Source organism: Salvia splendens, chromosome 21 (assembly GCF_004379255.2).
Source record: "Salvia splendens isolate huo1 chromosome 21, SspV2, whole genome shotgun sequence".
Lineage (NCBI taxonomy): Eukaryota > Viridiplantae > Streptophyta > Magnoliopsida > Lamiales > Lamiaceae > Salvia > Salvia splendens.
In genome coordinates, this window is record NC_056052.1 from 7,626,266 (window position 1) to 7,647,876 (window position 21,611).

Here is a 21,611-nt window from a genome sequence, read left to right on the forward strand (position 1 = left end):
ACTCCAGCCATCGCCGCCTCAACTGTTCCGGCCACCGCTGCCATCACTGCACCGGTCAACACATCGTCGATTCGGACGATGATGCCCACTCCCGGGCGCTATCCATCTTCATCAACAACCCCTTGGGAGTTTGTTAACCCCCTTGGGCACACTGATGGATCCACCTCGAGTGGATCGGTTGGTTCCACTTTTAGTGGTTCCTTCTGATCCTTTAATGGATCGAGTGTTGTGGCCTTCGGGTCTCACGCGGGTGCTAGTTCCTTCGGGGCTGGTACGACCATGGCGGGCTCTAGTCCCAACATGAATGGTGGGGGCTCTATGCCCAACCACGTTGTTGGCTCCTTCGGAGTGAACTTGAATGGTTCATATCATGGACCAAGCTCGGTGTCTTTGATGCCGAGAATGATGCCGCCCGCCGAGAAGCCCTCCAAGTTTGGAGGATCTGACTTCAAGAGGTGGCAACAGAAAAGCTTTTCTACTTGACAACATTGGGGGTCGTGCACTTCCTCAAGGAAGACGAGCCACCCAGGCCAAGCGATCAAGAGACAAGACTGGAGGTCTTCTCCGACTACGACGCATGGCATAAAGGGGATTATCTATGTAAAAACTTTATTTTAAGTGCACTAGATGGTAGCCTCTACAATGTATACTGTAATGTAACCACATCTAAACAAATGTGGGAGAACTTACAGAAGAAGTACCGTAGCAATGATGCCAGAACTAAGAAATTTGTAATAGCTAAGTACTTAAACTACAAAATGGTCGATTCAAGACCAGTGATAGACCAAGTACAAGAGTTTCAAATTATCATCCACGAACTCGCCGCCGAGGGGATGAACTTGCCGGAAGCTTTTACTTCTGGCACGATAATTGAGAAGCTTCCACCTAGTTGGAAGGACTTCAAGAGCTACCTTAAGCACAAGCAAAAGGAGATGACCCTTGAAGAAATGATCGTGAAATTGCGCATTGAATCTGGCGTGCGCAAAAATGACCAAAAGGCTAGAGGCCATGGCCCCTTTGAAGCCAAGGACAACTTGTTGGAGCGAGGTGGTCCCTCCAACAAACGACCTCGCCCAAATCGTCCAATGTCATAGGACAAAGGCAAGGCAAAGCAGCCTGTGAAAGGCGACTGCTACAAATGTGGCAAACCTGGTCACTTCGCCAAGGATTGCCAAAGCAAAGGCAAGAAGTGTGTTTCCCACGTCGTCGAAAAGGAGTTCAAAGACTGGGACGAGAATGACCTCATCTCTGTGGTCACCGAAGAAGCCAACTTGATTGAAAACAAGGGAGGCTGGTACATCGACACTGGAGCAACTGCTCATGTTTGTGCCGATAGGAGTAAGTTTTCAACTTACAATCCTGTTGATGGGCGGAAGATCAACATGGGGAATCAAGCATCATCCGAAGTCAAAGGAACTGGAGATGTGATCCTCAAAATGACGTCTAACGTCTCTGTCATGCTGAAGGATGTGCTGCATGTGCCCGACAACCGAAAGAACCTAGTCTCTAGATCTATACTAATTAATAAGGGTTTTAAACTGGTATTTGAATCCGATAGGTTTGTTTTGTATAAGTTTGGAAAATCCCTCGGAAAAGGTTATGTAACCGATGGGCTCTTCAAGCTTAGTGTGGCTACGCGCCATGGTCCCAAGCCTTTCGCTATCAATAACAATGCATCTACTTCCCCTTACTTGATTGAGTATTCAAACTTGTGGCATTGTAGATTGGGACATGTAAATATAAACGCTATTAAAAGATTAGTAAATCTTGATTTACAAAAGACAAATGAAGTTTATAGTAAAGATAAATGTGAGATTTGTCTTGAAGCCAAAATGGCTAAGCTACCGTTTCATTCAGTTAAAAGAAACACTAAACCCCTTGAATTAATTCACACCGATGTGTGTGACTTAAATTTGTGCAAACTAGAGGTGTTAAAAAGTACTTTATCACACCAAGGTATTGCTACATTTATCTTTTAAGAAATAAAGATGAAACAATAGAAGCGTTCAAAAATTATAAGAACGAAATTGAGAATCAACTTGGTTGTAAAATCAAAATGATTAGAAGCGATAGAGGAGGAGAATATGTAACCCCGTTTGAGGAGTTATGCAATGCAAGTGGTATAATTCATCAAACAACTGCTCCAAATTCACCACGATCTAATGGTGTTGCAGAACGCAAAAATCGAACTCTAAAAGAGATGATGAATGCACTGCTTCTGACTTCAGGATTACTACATAACATGTGGGGGGAAGCTGTCTTGACCGCCAACTATATCTTGAATAAAATCCCTCTCAAAGGAAAAGATGTTACTCCTTATGAGTTGTGGAAGGGAAAGAAGTCATCCTACAAATACCTCAAGTGTGGGGGTGTTTGGCAAAGGTGATGATTCCTCCGCCCAAAGAAGTTACAATCTTACCTAAAACGGTTGATTGCATCTTCATTGGATATGCACTTAATAGTAGTGCATATCAATTTGTTGTCCACAAGTCTGAAATACCGACTGTGACCGTGGGAACAATAATTGAGTCAAGAAACGCGGTATTTCTTGAAAATACGTTACCTTGTAGAAATAAGGAAAACGTAGCATCCAATTCTGAGACAAGAATTGAGGATGAAACCACTAGTTCTAAATCAGCGGATGAGGAACCTGAATCGCGCAAGCGTGCAAGACCCGATCCAAAGGATACCGTACTAAGACGTGGTAGTAGGGTTAGAACACCAAAAACATTTGGTCCTGACTACATTGCTTTTATGTTGGATGAAGAACCGACATCTATAAAAGTAGCATTCGATGGCCCAGACGGGCTACATTGGAGAGAAGCTGTTCAAAGCGAAATTGATTCAATTTTGCTAAACCACACTTGGGTGTTGGTAGATCTACCTGAAGGTGCGAAACCTCTAGGTTGTAAATGGGTACTTAAAAGGAAATTTAAGGCCGATGGAACAGTGGATAAGTATAAAGCTCGACTAGTAGTAAAGAGTTTTAAACAAAAGGAAGGACATGACTTATTCGATACCTATTCACCTGTAACAAGGATTACATCTATCCGAGTGCTTCTCGCTATTGCTGCATTGCACAATCTTGAGATTCATCAAATGGATGTAAAGACCGTGTTTCTAAATGGTGAACTAGAAGATGAAATCTATATGGAACAACAAGAAGGGTTTGTAGTACCTGGACAAGAGAAAAAGGTATGAAAGCTCGTAAAGTCTCTATATGGATTGAAACAAGCGCCATTGTAATGGCACTTGAAGTTTGATAATGTGATGTTATCAAACGGGTTTAAAATCAACGAGTGCGACAAATGTGTCTACATCAAGAGCACTAATAATGGCCATGTTATAGTGTGTCTATACGTTGATGATATGTTAATCTTGGGTAGCAACACTCAAGTAATTAACGATACAAAGGCCATGTTAAAGAGAAACTTTGACATGAAAGACATGGGTCTAGCCGATGTAATTCTTGGAATAAAGATTCTAAGAACGTCTGATGGAATCATCTTAACACAATCACATTACGTTGAGAAGATATTGAATAAATTCAAAGCCTATGATGGCGCGCCGGTTAAGACTCCAATTGAACTCGACGTTCACTTGAGCAAGAACAAAGGCGAGCCCGTTGCACAAGAAGAGTATGCACGGGTCATCAGGTGCATTATGTACTTGACTAATTGCACTGGACCTGACATTGCTTGTGCCATGAACAAGTTGAGTCGTTACATGAGCAATCCAAGCAAAGAGCATTGGAGAGCTCTTGTGAGGGTTTTGAGATATTTAAAACATACTCAATATCTTGGGCTACACTTCTCGAGATACCCCCCGGTACATGAAGGGTACTGTGATGCAAATTGGATATCCGACAATAGAGACTCACTTTCAACAAGTGGATACGTCTTTACTATTGGGGGTGGTGCTGTATCGTGGAAATCCACAAAACAGACATGCATAGCCCGATCAACAATGGAATCGGAGTTCATTGCCTTAAACAAGGCTGGTGAGGAAGCCGAGTGGCTTAAGAACTTCCTTGAAGATATTTCATGTTGGTCTAAGCCAGTGCCACCAGTGCTGATCCACTGCGATAGCCAAGCGGCTATTGGAAGGGCAAACAATGGCTTAGATAACGGTAAGTCTCGATAAATACATCGACGACATAACACCGTGAAACATTTGATCACAACAGGGGCGATTACAATTGACTATGTGAAGTCAATAGATAATCTAGCGGATCCACTAACCAAAGGGTTAAACCGTGATCAAATGAATAAGTTGCTAGAGGGAATGAGTTTGAAATCCACAAACTAAAGAATTGTCATAGTGGTAATCCAACCATGATGACTGGAGATCCATGAACTTGGTTCAAAGGGACAACTAAGCTATGAGAGTTCATGAGAAACACTCAACTATATATATTCTCTAGAGAGCAATAGAGTGTTAGAGAACTTGCCTAGTGGTGAGGCTAAGTCTATGACTTTTAATGACTCCTAAGGATCTCGAGGAGATTGAGTTCTTAAGGAGACCGAGTAGGGCAAGATACCCGATTAGGAATCACCTATATAAGTGTGAAGTGAGGCCGCTTCAAATAACACACTTATGAATCCAAAGTGGTGTCCAAGGCCGCAAAGGACACAAAACGTGAGAACGGATGAGGTTGAGGTGTTTAAGCGTTAACGCCATTGTCTCGGTACATGCCGTGGGGGATTAGTTCAAAGCATCGCGCTACTAAGCCGCCAGCGTATCCGATGGTGTCGACTATAAAGGGTTCAAAGCCAACAAATATCTATCATTATGCTTATATACCTCGTGAGGGTTGAGCTTGTGTCTGCATGCATATGCATTTGACTATTTCCACTTATGTGGGGGATTGTTGGAATCTTGATTTTAAGATGTCCGGTCAACAAAATTTTGGAGAATTAAATGATATAGCGTCGATCTACGTTCCGCGTAGATGACCGTAGTATATTCACTTTCTCAAATCCGATTCCCGGTGAGTGAGAAATAGTGGATTAAAGTTGGTCACATTGTAGCTTTTGATAAAGCTATGAGTTGAAAGTGTAGGGAGTAATTAACTAGTGTTAATTATCCCACATAGGAGATGAGACACATCTTTAAATGTGTATTTATTAAGTGACTTATTACACTTAGTAATTATCGTGGACTAAGATGAGCGAAAGAGCCCACAAGCGCGCACACGCGCGCCGAGCCTAGCTGTGCTCGTGCCCTTGCCCTTGCCCTTGGATCTTGGTCTTTGGGTGGTCTTTGGGCTTGTCCCTAGACCCAGACTTAATGTTTTGGACCACCTCAGTTTTGGGCAGCAGCCTGATCAACTCGACATGCTGCGCCTTGATCAGCAGCCTGATCAACTCGGTCTGCTGCGCCTTGAGCAATGGCTTGATCAGTGTCTTGATCAAGTCACCAAGTCCACATGTGACGGTTGAACTAGGGCGTGTACAGGGTCTAGATTCAACGTCGACCACTCCAGCTTTCAAACTCATAACGGTCGGCGGTTACAGGCCCGCCATGATGAGCCATGATGACAGCCATCAAGGCTGAGTTGACCCCCGCAGTGGACCAAACCTATAAATAAGCTAGTCATTCCTTGCATTAGAATGAACAGAATAACATTCACATACTCACAAGCATCATACTCTCTCTACATTGTCTTTCTTCCCGAAAGTTCTGCCCTCTCCTCCATCCAGTTCGCCGGAGCTCTGTTGATTGCGGTGCTGCTTCACCAGAGACGTAGCCGTTTTATCTTTGGGGACGACACGCCAAACCGAGAGCACTACTGGGGCGTATCTCGTCTTGCGGAAAGAGGACTCCTCGACTCGGCTAAGTTTTATTTCTAGTTAACAGTTTCGATTTCATTATAATTTTCAGTTTTAGTTCTTCCTTCTTGGGTTGTATTACGCCCGGTATTGTTTATCTCTTATAATTCCAGTCACTCCAAGACCAACAATTAGTGCAACTGATCAAAATATACATTCCAAGCTTACCCTTTGTGCTGACAAATATGAATATTAAATCAAATTGCCAGCATGTGACGTGGCACAATCATGTGCGTCAGTAACTGAAATCGGATGGCCTATATTGGTGGGAAGTTGTGAACTTAAAATGTGTTATTTTTGAAGTGCATCCACATCAATTACATTTAATTTTATTAAACATATTTATAATATAATTTATAAAACGATACAACGGTATTGCAGTATACCCATATTGAAAGAAGGAATGCCGTAAGATTTCAATATACCAAATTTCACTATGGCATACCGAAACGACAATACGGTATCAAATACAAGTCCATTGTTTATCCCTTGGTTTCATGTAGTTTTATACATATTTTGGACTCACAAAGTATTTTGGTCATGTTTATTTAACGGGAAAGTTAAGTTGGTAGGAAAAATGTATTATGGGAATATAATTCTTAACGACTTACTTTCCTGTATTTAGAACAATATTTAGAGTTTAAAATTTATTATTTAATTTAAACACTTGAACTACAAATATAATATTTAAAATTTTCATTAATAAAATAAATAAAATATAATTTCAAAATTATATTCAGATATTATTGATAGTTATTGAAAAACATAATGATAATAATTATATTACTCGTATTATATTCATTATAATAATGCATAATTTAAATGATTAAATTAAAATTTTATGAATAAGTTCTTATTAGTTTGTAACATAATAATCATAAATAAAATAACAATAAACATAATTATTATTATAATATAGTCATTGGTATTATAATGAAAAAATTATTATTTTAAAATGTTATTAAGACTAGTTATTAATTTGTAGTATTAAACAGGGAAATGTATAAAATGTAAAAGGGGCCAAGATTTTTGTAATCTAGATTTGAAGGTGTAAGTCGATATTAACTATTCTCTCTGTCCAATAAAATAGTGCTATCTTCGTTTTCTCATAGTTGAGGCAGAACATTTCGGCACTGAATTTAAGAAATTGATATTTAGTACCCCTCCATCCCAACTAAGTTGAGTCGTATTCCTTTTTTGGGACGTCCCAACAAAGTTAAGTCATTTCCCTTTTTGACATAAAAACATCTACCACTCTTACTGTATTTCATCATCTACTTTACTCTCTCTTTACCTCTCCTACTTTTTCTCTTTCCTATTTTATTTTACTTTCATTTAATCTATTCAACACAATTTCTAAATCTCTGTGCCCAAAAGTTTTGTACCAACTTAGTTGGGATGTAGAAAGTATGTTAAGTAGATACATAAAAAAGTATAAGAAAGAGAAAAAAATAGAGAGAATATAGCGGAAAGTGAATTAAGTGGAGAGAATAAAGTAAGAGTGAGAAAAAGTGTAAATTATTACTACTACCTCTGTCCCACAATAAGAGTCACATTTCACTTTTACCATAAATAATAAGTATGTCTCACATTCCACTAACTCACTTCACTCACATCTTATTATAAAATCAGTATAAAAAAAGTGGACATCATCTTCCACTAACTTTTCCAATTCACTATTCTTTACATTTCTTAAAACTCGTGTCCACACTAAATGTGACTCATATTGTGGGATGGAGGTAGTACTCTATATATGGATATGACTCAACTATGAGAGAACTTCTCAAAATAGAAAAATGACTCAACTATGAGGGAACGGAAGTAGTACTATCTTTTGTTGACGACATCAGTTTTAATTAGGGCTGGGTAAAAATACCAAAAAATGATATATCGCTCGTATCGTATTGAAAAATATCGAAAAAATATTGAATTTTCTGTATATCATAATTTTCGATACGATACGATATCGTATCGTAAGTTTTCGATACGATAACGATATGAATTTCCTTATATTGCGATATATCGTTTTGTATCGAATATACGATATATATCGTATATTCGAAACATATTGAAATTCAATACATATTGAAGTTTAAAATTATAAATATATATAAATCCATTTAATTAATTAATATATTTAGAAAATATAAATATGAAACCCTAATATGATTTAGAATTAGGATTTGTATTTTGATTATGAAGATAAGAATACTATTTATTTTATTGTGGAAGTTTTTTTAAATTTTGTGTTATTTTTTAGTTTTGAAATTATATTTTTTGATATACAGGTATTCGATACGATAACGATATTTCGATATATCGTATTTCGGTATGATATATCGAAATATCGATACAATAATGATATTGATATTATCCATATCGAAAGTTCGATATATCGAAACATTCGATACGATAACGATATAAAATTCTTTCATATCGATATTTTCTATACGATACACGATACAACGTTTTCGATGTTGGTTTTCTGGGATTACAAGAGATACAACCGGGCGTAATACAACCCAAAAGAAGAAATACAAAAGGGGAAACTGAAATGAAATTACAATTGAGAAATCGAAACAGTAACCGTGAACAGTTGTTTAGCCGAGTCGAGGAGGCCTCTTTCCGCAAGACGAGATACGCCCCGGTAGTGCTCTCGGTTTGGCGTGTCGTCCCCAAAGATAAAACGGCTACGTCTCTGGTGAAGCAGCACCGCAATCAACAGAGCTCCGGCGAACTGGATGGAGGAGAGGGCAAAGCTTTCGACAGAAAAACAATGCAGAGAGAGGGAGAGAGCTTATGTTGTTATGCTTGTGAATGATGTGTAAAATGCAGTGGAATGGCTAGCCTATTTATAGGCCAAGCCACCATGCAGGGTCAACCAAGCCATGAAGGCTCATCATGGCTGATTCGTAACCGTCGGCGATTACAAGCTTGTGGCAGGAGTGTGCCTTCCGTGTGGATTTCTCACGTGGCAGCCGTGTAGGCTTTGACTGTGCCACGCTTGACGATGTGTCAAGCCACTTGGATTGCTGACTCAGCGGTGGTCTAAAAAAAATACTACGGGTCCAGACCCGAGCCCAAAGACCAATTTCCAAGTCCAAGTCCAAGTCCAAGATCGAGACCGAGACCAAGACCGAGCCTGAGGCCCGCGACCACGGGCTCGGGCGGGCAGCGGCGGCGCGCGCGTGTGGGCTCTTTCACCCATCTTGGTCCACTATAATTATTAAGTAACATAAAGTCACTTAATTTAAGCACATTAAAAGATGTGTCACTTCTCCTATGTGGGATAATTAACACTAGTTAATTATTCCCTAAGCTCAAACTCCAAGCTTTAATTAAAAGCTAATCATGCCCAACTTTAATCCACTATTTCTCACTCACCGGAAATCGAATTTGAGAAAGTGAATATACTACATTTATCTGCGTAAAATGTAGATCGACGCTATATCATTTAATTTCACAAAATTAGATGTCTCGTCACATTTATTATTTGGTCAAAATCCATTGACCGAGCATATTTTATTCCATGATTTCTACATTCGATACGATATATCATATCAACCCAGTTCTAATTTAATGAGAAATTGGTAAAGTAAGAGAGAATGAGAAAATGTAGATAAAGTACGAGAGATGAGAGAAAAAATGAATAAAATATATAGAAACTTCTCAATTTGAAAAAAGAAGATTATTTTTTTGGACATCCCAAAATAATAAAATATGACTATTTTTCATGAGAGAGTACAGTAGTAGTAATTATTTTAATAGATTTTAATTAAGTTGAGCTTAATTTAAGAAAGTTAGAAGTCTATTATTCCATAAGAGGTCCAAAAGGCTCAGTTATGCTCCTAGCCCACATGGATCATAGTACACCTTTTTTCAGATCTTTTTGTTCCTTTATTCCAACAATAGATTCGAACCTCGAATCTTCTAGCTTGATAATTGCATACTATCGATCCTTAAACATTGGAAAGAGAAAATATCACAACTTGTTAATAGAGTACATGGAAATGCTTAAATCTAATAAACTTGACACTAATTATATTTAGCCCAATTTAATTATAAAACATTAGGAATTGATTAATGTTACCATCGTAATCAATATTGCTCATACATTCGGTGATGTTCATTCCTTGTTCGTTTCCATAACATACTCACCAATTTCAAAACAAAATTCGGTGTGAAGAATTTTTTTATACAGATTTGCGACTCTTCATTTAGACTAATCCTTCTTATTCATGTGTAAATTTTTAAAAGTCTCTTCGATTCTATTGACTCTTATTATTCTTCTGTTAATTAGCATTGATTGTTGAATGAAAGAGAAGATTAAGCGAAACTTTTATTCTACTGTTGTCAAATTTTCTACTTTTTTCATAATATTCATAATCACATTTTTGTTGTTTTTCCCAAAACTCTTCTTAATGTATTTAGCACACATCATCAAACATTTTCATAATTCGAAAAAAACTACAAAACCAAGAAACCTCACAACCGTGATCGCTTGACTTGAAACCATAACCACCTGAGGTTCCAAGACAAGCAATCATAGTGTTACACAGTTTTTAAAATGCACAAATTAAGAAAGGTAATCTACTTAAAATAGTCATAAGAATCTCTCTTTATATTTATGTTGTCCTTACAAAATTTACATAATATTTACAACTTAGGAAATAATATATAAGTGTCAATTCCATACATCAAAAACTCAAACAAAATACCTATAGTTTTTACAGTTAGTTGTACACACGACCAGAAATCTTTATATCACAAAAATGTAACTTTGGATCGAAGCTCGATGTCAGTTTGGAAGTAACACTGGTTTTGCTCTCTAACGTAACGGACATTACCTTTCATCATGCCGATAAGCTTCTGGGAAATGTTCAACACCATTCCTTCTTGTGTCGTACAATTGCTTTCCGCGCCAAACATATCTTCGATCAGAGAGTGAGGCAAGCCTTGGCCTGGATGAGCCATTCTGTGTCAACAATTTTCATAAATGGATAGCAACAATCAACATTGTGAACAAAGAAATAAACAAAATCTTGTATAGCTCATCTCAACTATATCAATTTTTCTTATATATAAGTGGGATATTCAAAACCATTAATGTAGGTGCATATATAATACCTGAATTTCAGATGAACAAATTCATTTCCATCTTGTATTACTTTTAATTCAGATGATACATCCATTTCCACCCAACCATCTGGAGAAGGCGCGTAGTCCACGATGCATAGCAAGAAATCGGACAAGGCCAATTGGAGCTTCATTTGGTCGCCGTACACACATAGACTCTTTACTTGCTCGGGTATGTCATGGATTAGATGCAAATCCTTTTCTCTTAACAAAATCATAGCTTGGCTCAATATAGCATTCACAATATCTCCCAAAAGAAACTCTTCAACTTTTAGCTCAGCCATGCTGCACGACCGAAGGAAACAACAGGTAAATAAAGTATTCGTTACGTGCAACTAACATCGTGCTAGTATTAGAAAATAACTTGTTCTAGAAGATGAATTAAAAAAGACTTGCCTTTCCTCAAAACTTCCAACATGAGTGTTGTCGATGATGGATAAAATCTGTCTTTCACAGGCATTGCTAGTCTCGAGAAATTTCTTTTGATCATCTGAAGCGACCGAGCCTTGCAGGAGTTTATGGGTGAAACGGATGCCATTAAGAGGATTTTTAATCTCTTGCGTAACGTAAGCCAACTCTTTCCCTAGCAAAAGCTCTTCCTTTTTCTCGTGTTTATCAATTGTGGGCTCTTTTCGACCTATCATTGTCGTCTGCAAAAAGCACAAACATCCAAATATCTGTCCGCTCTCATTTGCTCTCTTATAGGCAGTCAAGTATACCTCGACGAACTCTCCTCCGCGATTGAAAAACCCAAAGGGAAGCTTTTCGGTATCATGGCCACTGAGAGCACGGTACAAAAGGATCATAAACTTGGTTAGTGCATCTTGGCCTTTCAATCGACATAAACTTCCGAAAATCTCCCCAGGCAGTGTTTTCCCAATTATCTCGTGCCTCATCCAACCGGTCAGCTTTTCCATGTCCGCATTCCATTCAGAACAACGTGCATTCTCATCAGAAGCAAATATGGGTGGAATCACATTATTTACACTTTGTATTAGAGCCTTGTAGTCACCTTGCATACGGATGATATTAGTTGTCGCTGTTTTCTCAGCGGTGATATCTTGACCTATAAAGCATGCCCCCACGACGTTGTTTTTGTAGTCCCTGCTAGTGCACGCATTTACCAGAAGGTATACGCCTGAGTTTGGTGCATTCACTCCGAAATTCTTTAGCTGTATTTCCACATTTTTGTCCTCAATACCTAGAGGAAGTCGAGATAGGTGAGTCGTGCAATAATGAGAAATAATCGAGCAACATGTGCATAAACTGATAAAAGTGAAAAAGTCAAAAAATATGAACATAATCAAGCCTCCAATGAAGTAAATATAACTATAGAATAATACATAAGGTAAATGGTTACCTTCAAGATCTCGGGCCAGAAGGTTCTGGACAACTTCACGCGAATTCTCATGGACAACATCAAGAACTAGTGACTTCCCAAGAGCTTCAAGTAACTCCAATCCAGTTAACTCACATATTTTGGCATTCCATCCATTTATCAATCCAGATGAGTCGACCCCAAGAACTGGAGCAACAGATGTTTCGATTAATCGGGACATTTCAGCTGCCATTAGAGCAATTTCATCCACTTGTGCACCCTCCGAATCAGAGTTCACACCTGATTTACAACCACTATCTTCACTCTCTTGAAAGCTATCTCTCATTATAATTTGCAAAGAATGAATTGCATTGATCTCAGCAGCCTCCCACGGGATACTCTTGCTTTTCGCTATTTCAAGAAAGGCATTAAACGAAGACCTGGGATGCATCTTTCCACCATCATCTTTGTCTTCCGGATTTTGTTTAGCACCTCCCCACCTGATTTCTTTTGCAGTGTGAGACCGAAACCAAAAGACAAAGTCTCGAGTGAAAATTCTTGCAGCAGCCATGCCACAAACGGCATCACCTAATAAAGCCGCTCGTGGATACCCAGCATCAACAAGACTGTCTGTACTCAACCCCATGGCATCTCCAAGAGTACTCAACAGCCATTCAACGATATCATCCATCTGCGCCTCTGTCGGAGTGACACCAAGCAACCAACATTTCCCACCGCAATAGAGTGCAGCCCCGTCACACTTCACAAGATCCATGATGTTAGGAGACCGAGTCACAATGCAAGCAGGAGCTTCTCTAAAGAGCATATCAGTCAACAATGTTTGCATATGGATGCTCCTCTTCTCCGCCATCTGTGAGGCCGCTTGAATCTCCATGTAAAGCTGCAAACCAAATGCCTGCATCAAGAACTCACAAGCATACCGGAGAGGAAAAGGGACATAGCGTGGAGACGTGTGGTGGCACACTACCAACCCCCACAACTTTCTCGGGCCATCATTCTTTACCATGACCGCCATCACCAACGAGGCAATAGACCCCATATTCACCATGTACTGAGTATGACAACCATAAGGCGCACGAAGGGTGGAATTCACCAAACAAAGAGGCTGTTTCAGCTTCTCACTCTGAACTATCCCAACCGGTTTAGCCTTGCAATCATGGATCATCCTAACACGATTCTGCTTAAACAAGAACCTCACCGCCTGTGGGATATCCGTGGCAGGGTAATGCACCCCTAGATACGGATCCAAATCAGACCTCCTAATCTCCGCCACAACCTCACCGTGATTATCCTCATGGAACTTATACGCCATAACCCTATCATACCCGGTAAGCCTCTGAACATCCTCCACCACAGCATCACACAAAGCCCCCACATCACCCCCAGGCAACGACTGCAGCCTAGAAATCGCCCTCACAGCCAATTTTTGAGGCCTGACAGCCCCAGCATGCACAGCAGCAGGATCACCACCATGACCAGGCTCCAAATCAATCACAATGCCTACATCAATCCTATGCAATATAGCATAAAACGGCTTGCGATTACTCCTCGAATACACCAAAATCGGATTCAACATCGACATCTCCCTTAAACCAACAGCCTTGGCCAATGAGGCAGTGGAAGCAGCAGTAAAAAAAGTTCTTGCATCAACCCCAATCAAGCTCAATTTTCCCCCAATTTCAACCCCCAAGATATCAAAGCAATTCTCACTATAACCAATCACAGTAAAATTAGGTTCCTCAACAGCAATCAAACAACCAAAAGACTGCACAAAACCACCCCTTTGAATCTTAGTCAAGTAAGAAGTCATCTGTTCCTGAGTACTCACAGTAGAAGGGGCAAAAGGGACTGATTTGCAGTAGTTAAAGAAGTTACCGGACATCCCAGATTGCTCGAACTCAGCCATCAATTTGGCGTCGGCATTGTATAAAGCTATAGTCTTGTCGTCGGTTTTGAGGTTGCTGGCGGCGGAGGATGACGTGGCGGCTGCCGGGATCCTCTCCATTTAGCTTTCTTGGTCAAGAATTGTGGTGTGGAAGTGGAATCGAATATATAGATGGAAGAATTTTATCATCATTGTATTGTACTCCAATTTCGCTGTGTGTGTGGCCACGCACTTTATATGTACGTAGTACTCCCTCCGTTCCTTGTTAATAGAGGCGTTTCTTTTCGGCACAGAGTTTAAGAATAGTGTGTTAAGTGGTTGGTGAATAAAGTAAGAGAGAATAAAGTAAGAGAGATGTAGAGAAAATAAAGTAAGAGAGGGGGTTACTTTTTACCAAATATAGAAATGACTCAATTAACTTGGAACTTCCAAAAATGGTAAAATGACTCTATTAACATGGAACGGAGGGAGTATTACGTAAAGAAAGAGAGAATCAATTTTGTTTCGTTTTTATTAAGTTGCTGTAAATTTTGATGGGGATTACAGTCGCTGTTGTGAGAGAAGACGACAGCTGACTTCCTCGGAAGGTGAGATGTTGTTTTCAATAATTATCATCACAGTAAATTCATAATGAATTACTTAAAATAAGTTACAACTATATTATCTAAAAGTTAAAAATTATAAAAATAAAAAAAAATAAGTTAAATGTACAATCCTAAAACCTAAAAAATATTTAGAATTATTCAAGTTCCAAATAACTACTTTATTATTTCTGCCACAAAACAACAATCATAATTTTATATCAAATATATCATACCATTTGATACCATTCACATCAACATAAACACTTCCATACCATTCTAATCCAAAAAATTAATACTACATAACAATAATCATCAATACTATAGAATCATTAAAATATAAAAATAGAGTAAACTTTGTGTGATAGATTTGTATTAATAATAAATCAAGCAAAATTATGTTGCGTGTTATCAACTATTCCCTTAGAGAAGTGATAGAATTAATAGTTCTAAGCAACCAAACCTCCCCACCAAAAAAAATGTTGTCACGTATGAGAAAGGGGAAAACGGAAAAGGCATAAATTATAAGAACACAATATAAATCAGTGAGCTATATATATTGCCTGTAATAATTGTGCACGAAAAATATTTCCATGGCCAAGCGCAACAATTAAAACTCTAAGCTCAATCCTAAAAATAGTTAAAGATAAAAGAAAACCTTAACTAAACATAAATACAACATTCCATGATTTGCATTTTCTTATCCACTCATCTGTACATTTCTTCTGCAATCTACTTCCACTGCAGCTTACCGCCAGTGGCGGAGCCAGAGATTTCATAATGGGGGGTCCAAAATTAAACTTCAAAAAAAATTACATAAATTAAATTATAAGGTTCAAAATGTAAAAGTTAAATGCAATCACATCATAACATTTGTCTTCTATTCTTCATCTTCTGAAACCGCTGCATAATAGTTTCATTGGTAACTTTAACAAACACATCCTTTTCGATATAAGGAACTAAGCAATCATTCAATAGTTGGTCTCCCATGCTATTACGTAGAGAAGTCTTGATGATCTTCATTGCTGAAAAGACTCTTTCTACTGATGCAGGCGGTAGTCAAGCTTAGACTGTGTTGATTGTTTTGCCAAAGAGACCTCAATGTGTTGGGCTCGATTCATCAAATCCTCACATGCTAATCTGCACCTGTTATGAGCACTTTTATGGTTTCCAACATGATCTCTTAATCTTTCTTTCTTGCGCCAGACCGTAAATCCCCCTGATACAAAAGCATCTTGTCCATTTCCGTGGAGTCTTGAAAAAAGATAGCAATATAAACAAAAAGCTGCTTCCTTTGTAACACTATATTCCAACCAATCCTTAAATTCATCAAACCAATGTGAGACAAATTTACGTTTTCGATTTCCATCTACTGTAGGACGAAAATCATGATTACGTGGTTGACACGGACCTTTAAGTAAGTAAGCTCTGCGAACTTGTTCTATTAAATTTGGTGGATAACTCATTATATCAGGTCGTTCTCCTGGATCACTTGGAAGATTCTCTAAATCAACCTTACTTTTATCTTCATTCGATAATTCTTGAGGTTGAAGAAGTGAAGGTTCAACTGATGAAGAATCAACGGAAGAAAGTTTCTTGAAATAACGATCCATATACCTACAAAAATAGTCAACACTGATTAAGTTCAAAATATTTGATATTTTCTATATGCAAAACTATTAACACACACATCAAATAAAGAATTGGAGTTATAAAATTCCAACTACAGAACCACCGCAGTCTGTAGCCATTGAATTACATAAGCTATCTTCTTTCTCCCCCTTTGAATTATTATTGCAGCCAAACAAAAAATCAACCTATGTAGAAAAATTAATTGAATTATATTTGAGTTTTGAATATACCTAGTTCTAGTTTACCAGATTTCAGACTTGGAACGGCAGAATGAATACGCTAAATTCAGACTTGGATTGGAACGGCAGAATGAATACGCTAAATTAAGAGGCACGATTCATATATATTTTGCTGAAACCTATCTCTAATATTATATTTATTATAAATTATAATTATTGTGAAATTACTAAAATACCCCTAAGTTTTTTAAGAATTAGTGGGGGGACCATGGGCCCCCCTGGCCCCACCCTCCCTCCGCCCCTGCTTACCGCTCTATCCTATTTCCTCCTTATTCTCGATCAACTGACGATTCGACATCAAATTTCATTATCTCATAAGGCAAATGATTTTAGTTATTAGATCTATAAATGAAACGAAGAAAATGTTGACAACTCAATATCAATTATCGAAATAAACTACAAATCTCATACTTACATGAAATAGTTTTAAATTTTGTGCGTAAATAATTGCCTCCAATATATCAATTCATCTAGTGTATATAATTTCAGCAATTACATAACCAATGAGAGTTAATAAAATCTCTAAAAATACGCTTACAGAAGATTGTAGAGTAAAGTTTCATCGGAAGAAGAAACCCGATGATAAAGTTTATCCGAAATTCAGTAACACATGCAAAGAAATAGAAAATAACATAGTGAGTGAATGGATTTATAGCTATCACACATCATATATTTATTGCCCACAAAAAAGAACGGGGATGTTATTTTTAAACCTTTCGCTTGCTCCCCTATAAATTTAATGCTAAAAAATCCTATTTAATGGCGTAACCATATTTCTACCATTCTCGTACAATTTAAATGTCCATTTTATATCATTTAATTAAAACTGAGTTTTATTTATGGATTTATACATTTCAACTGCCGGTTTCACATCTTTTATTGAATGTGATGAATATTTAAGAATTGAGTATACGATTCTTTATACGTTTCAATCGGCCGTTTCACATTTTTAATTGAATGTGATGAATATTGAAGAGAGTATATGATTATAAAAAAAATTTGACATTAATTTTAATTTGATATTCAATTTCAGTTAAATATATTAATTTCAATTAGCATTTATCATTATACAATTTCAATTGATAAAACGTTTCAATTGAATACTATTTTGTGATTTTATTATTGTGCTTATTTGCATTATTGAGCAATTGCAAAAGTAAATTGATGGAAACGTTTTGTAATATTTTAGGACCATCACTCAAAACTCCTAAATTTTCAGGATGTTGCCCAAATCTATACATATATATCGTTTCACATTTTTAATTGAATGTGATGAATATTGAAGAGAATATATGATTATATAAAAAATTTGACATTAATTTCAATTTGACCTTCAATTTCAATTAAATATATTAATTCCCATTAGCATTTATGTGATGGATAAAACGTTTCAATTGAATATCATTATACAATTTCAATTGAATACCATACTGTGATTTTATTATTGTGTTGATTTTGCATTATTGAGCAATTACAAAAGTAAATTGATGGAAACGTTTTGTAATATTTTACGACCATCACCCTAAACTCCTAAATTTTGAAGATGTTGCCCAAAATTTATAAATATTTTAAAAGAAGATCAAAACTCGCATTTTATATATGTATAGATACAGAGTATAATCAATACACAATATAATCAATACATGTATACATTATACTCGATGGTAAATTTACTACTCCCTCCGTCCCATTAAATATGCAACATTTGAGAATAGGCATGAGTTTTTATGTAGAGTTGTTTTGTGAGATAATGAAGAGAGAGTAACGTAAGAAAGATGAAGAAGTAGAGATATAGATGTTTCTATTTTAGGAAACATTTCATTTTTAATGGGATAAACTAAAAAGGAAAATGTTTCATTTCTAATGAAACAGAGAGAGTGTATAATTCTACACATACTCTCTCATTTTTCAGTGTAAATATTTCTTTTTAGCATAAAGATTAAAAATGTATATTAAATAAAATAATAATAAAATAAAAAAGAAAAAAATAAAGATAATATGAGTCTCACTTGCATATAGTAATAGTTTTAAATGAAATTTGAGTGGAATGAGTTAGTGGAATGTAAGACCATATTACCATTTATGGTAAGAATGAATTGAGACTCATATTTAAGGACGGACAGAAATGAAAAAGCGGAATTCTATTTACAGACAGAAAGAGTACTTTTTATTAAAAAAATAAAATGATTATAGAAAGTTTAAAATTGAAAAATAACTCTAAGTAGTATGAGCCGTTGAGTCTCATAGAATGTATGACAACCTTGGAAAGTGAGAAAAGATAGAATTTCATGTGGCGGTAGACTTGGGGCCCATCACTTTGCCCAATTTCCAACTCATCTTCTTCATCCCACACATCAATCTAACCGCAAAATAGTTTGTCCAAGCTTAAAAGTTAAAACTCAAATTTGTTGCATTCGTTCTACATCGGTTGAAGATCAAAAGAAAAGGCGTCTCAATTTAAATTTATTTGCCTGAAACAAACAAAAGTTTTATTCAATGGCATGTATGTCATCGTGCATTTGGTAAACCATATATGGTGCTTATTAATACTATACTCTCTTTATCCATACGATTTTAACAAGATTTATGTAAATATTATTTGTTGAGAATAAGAGCATCTACAACGGTGGACGGACGGCGCCGTTCGTCCATCCGTGCCGTTGCACTTGCGCCGCTGGCACAGCGCTGCTCGATGCATCGAGCACGTCCATGCCAGCGGCGCAAGTGACGTGTCGTGCTGTGATTGGGCAACATCATAGCCGTTGCATTTGAATTATTATTTTTTTTTAAATCTGTTTTTAATTTAAAAAACAGATTAAAAATAAAAAAAAATATTTTTCCACTTCCCAAAAAAATATATCCATTTTTTACCGTTTTCTACCCACTTTTTATTATTTTTTATTTCCCCCCCCCCCCAAAAATACACATTTTCATCTATAAATACCCCCACTTTCACACCCAAAAATTCACACTACGCTACACAATTCTCATCTACATTCTCTCATTTTCATTCTCATCTACATTCTCTCATCTCCATTCTCAATCTTTCTTCCACACATACAACATAACAATGTCCGGCCAAGGCGATTACCCTCCGGGCTCCCACGGTTGGAACCCCGATTGGTTCGGTTCACAACCGTTTCCTAGTCTGGAAACGGAATATTCGGCCCCTCCTCAAACCCAAAGTTCGGGCGTTCCGGGTGGCTACCGGCCATACCCAATCGACGACCAAGATGCCTCCGAAGGGCGATACGGTGGACACCAGAGCCTAGAGCGAGGTCGACCGCCCCCTCCCAAACTCCGACTCCTCCTACTCGCAGTGTCCGCACACTGTACTCGCCTGCGGAGATGGAGCAATTGTTCAAGGCGTATTTGTCAATCTCTGAAGATCCGGAGGTTGGCACGAACCAATCCGGCGATCACTTTTGGTGGCGCATCTGTCGCCGGTACAATGAAAACCGGCCGGAGGGAACAATCGAGCGCAACGAGAGTATGGTGCGCAACGCCATCTACCGAGCCAACGAAGAAATTAGCAAGTTCTAGGGGTATTACCTCCAGGAAGAGCGGTCGGTGGGGAGCGGCCGGAGCGAGGTCGACGTCATCTCTGCCACGATGAACACCTACCAATCCATGAACTACAAGGCGTTCAAGTACCTCAACATTTGGCAGGAGACACGATCGCATCCGAAGTATAGGGGAGGTGTAACATCTTCCTCTAGCGGCTCCTCCAAACGGTCAAGGTCGGTATCCCTATTTGACGCCGGCTCCGAAGACGTGGTTAGCCAACTCGCCGGAGCTAACTTGAGTAGCCCCGACGCCGGCCCGAACGGTTCCCAACGCCGACCGCAATGAAGGAAGAAGGCGGCGGCCAACCGCCGTCGCGCCACGACTCCATCCGGCGATGCTCCCGAACCCGCTCCCTTTCCCGTGCCCTATGCGCCACCTCCACCCCCCACCAACTCGTTGTGGGGGATTTTGGCCCACCTCAATATGGCCGATAGGTCAACTATGACCCCTCGCAACTTCGATCGCACGATGCCATGATATGGGGCCTCCAAAAATAATTGGGGGTAGTGCCGCCGGATGAATAGTCTTCCACGGGGATATTTTTAGCTTTAATTATGTAATTTTTAATTTTTAGTATTTTAATTATGTAATTTTTAATTTTTAGGATTTTAATTATGTAACTTTTTATTTTTAGGATTTTAATTATGTCTTTTTTATTTTATTTGTAATTTGTAATAATATTTTAGTTTTTTAATGAATTTTAATATTATGGAAATGTTTTTATTTAAATTGAATAATAGAATGGTGGGACCCTTGTGCTCGTCCTTGCGGAAGAGCACAGCTGTGGGTGTTGTGCTCTTGCCTAAGAGCAGACATAAATAGTGGCGCCGGGCCCACATCCGTGCTCGTTGGCAAGAGCACGGTTGTGGGTGCTCTAAGACAAACATAATACTCCCTCCGTCCCACAATAATTGTCACTCTTTTCCATTTCGGTGCGTCCCACAATAATTGTCGTACTTCATTTTTTACCATAAATGGTAAGTAGGTCCCACATTCCACTAACTCACTTCACTCACATTTTATTATAAAACCAATATAAAAAAGTAGGTCTCACATTCCACTAACTTTTCCAACCAAATTTTCTTTACAATTTTTTAAAACTCGTGCCCATAATAAGAGTGACAATTATTGTGGGATTGAGTAAGTAATAGAAAAAGAAATTTACCATTAAAATAAGATTACTAATTTTTATGAATGATTCTTTGTTTGTAGAAGTGAAAATGTTCATACAATTTATTAAAGGTAATGATGTTCATACAAAAATTCATCCCTACCTATTAGGTTGAGTTCAAATAAAATCCCCTTGTTTGTGAGAAAATGAAAACACAAACATTGCACACCTATAATCTCTGAATTTATATTGCATGTGTTATTTATAAATGCACTGCAAGTACTATCACA

General features: G+C 37.9%; 1 protein-coding gene across 2 annotated transcripts; it reads right to left on the reverse strand.

Moving 5' to 3' along the window:
* Nucleotides 1-10,431: 10,431 nt before the first annotated feature.
* Nucleotides 10,432-14,411, reverse strand: LOC121784721 (phytochrome E-like). 2 transcript variants are annotated; one of them, XM_042182937.1, is made up of 4 exons: nucleotides 12,328-14,411; nucleotides 11,364-12,168; nucleotides 10,959-11,252; nucleotides 10,432-10,792 (listed from the first exon to the last, which is right to left on the reverse strand). In XM_042182937.1, exons 1-4 carry the CDS (start codon nucleotides 14,309-14,311, stop codon nucleotides 10,675-10,677), a joined length of 3,201 nt encoding a protein of 1,066 aa, XP_042038871.1. In that variant the 5' UTR covers nucleotides 14,312-14,411; the 3' UTR covers nucleotides 10,432-10,674. The 2 variants fall into 2 exon arrangements, with proteins under 2 accessions (XP_042038871.1, XP_042038870.1); XM_042182936.1 differs by having other exon boundaries at nucleotides 10,432-10,806; nucleotides 12,328-14,410.
* Between the last annotated feature and the right edge of the window lie 7,200 nt (nucleotides 14,412-21,611).

Bases quoted from the DNA above. Each gene is read 5' to 3' on its own strand.
- LOC121784721 (XM_042182936.1), bottom strand. From the start codon at position 14,311: ATGGAGAGGATCCCGGCAGCCGCCACGTCATCCTCCGCCGCCAGCAAC. The intron at 12,169-12,327 runs GTAACCATTTAC...GACTTCCTCTAG, and splicing joins TCTGGCCCGAGATCTTGAAG to GTATTGAGGACAAAAATGTG. The intron at 10,807-10,958 runs GTATTATATATG...TTGTTGACACAG, and splicing joins TTTGTTCATCTGAAATTCAG to AATGGCTCATCCAGGCCAAG.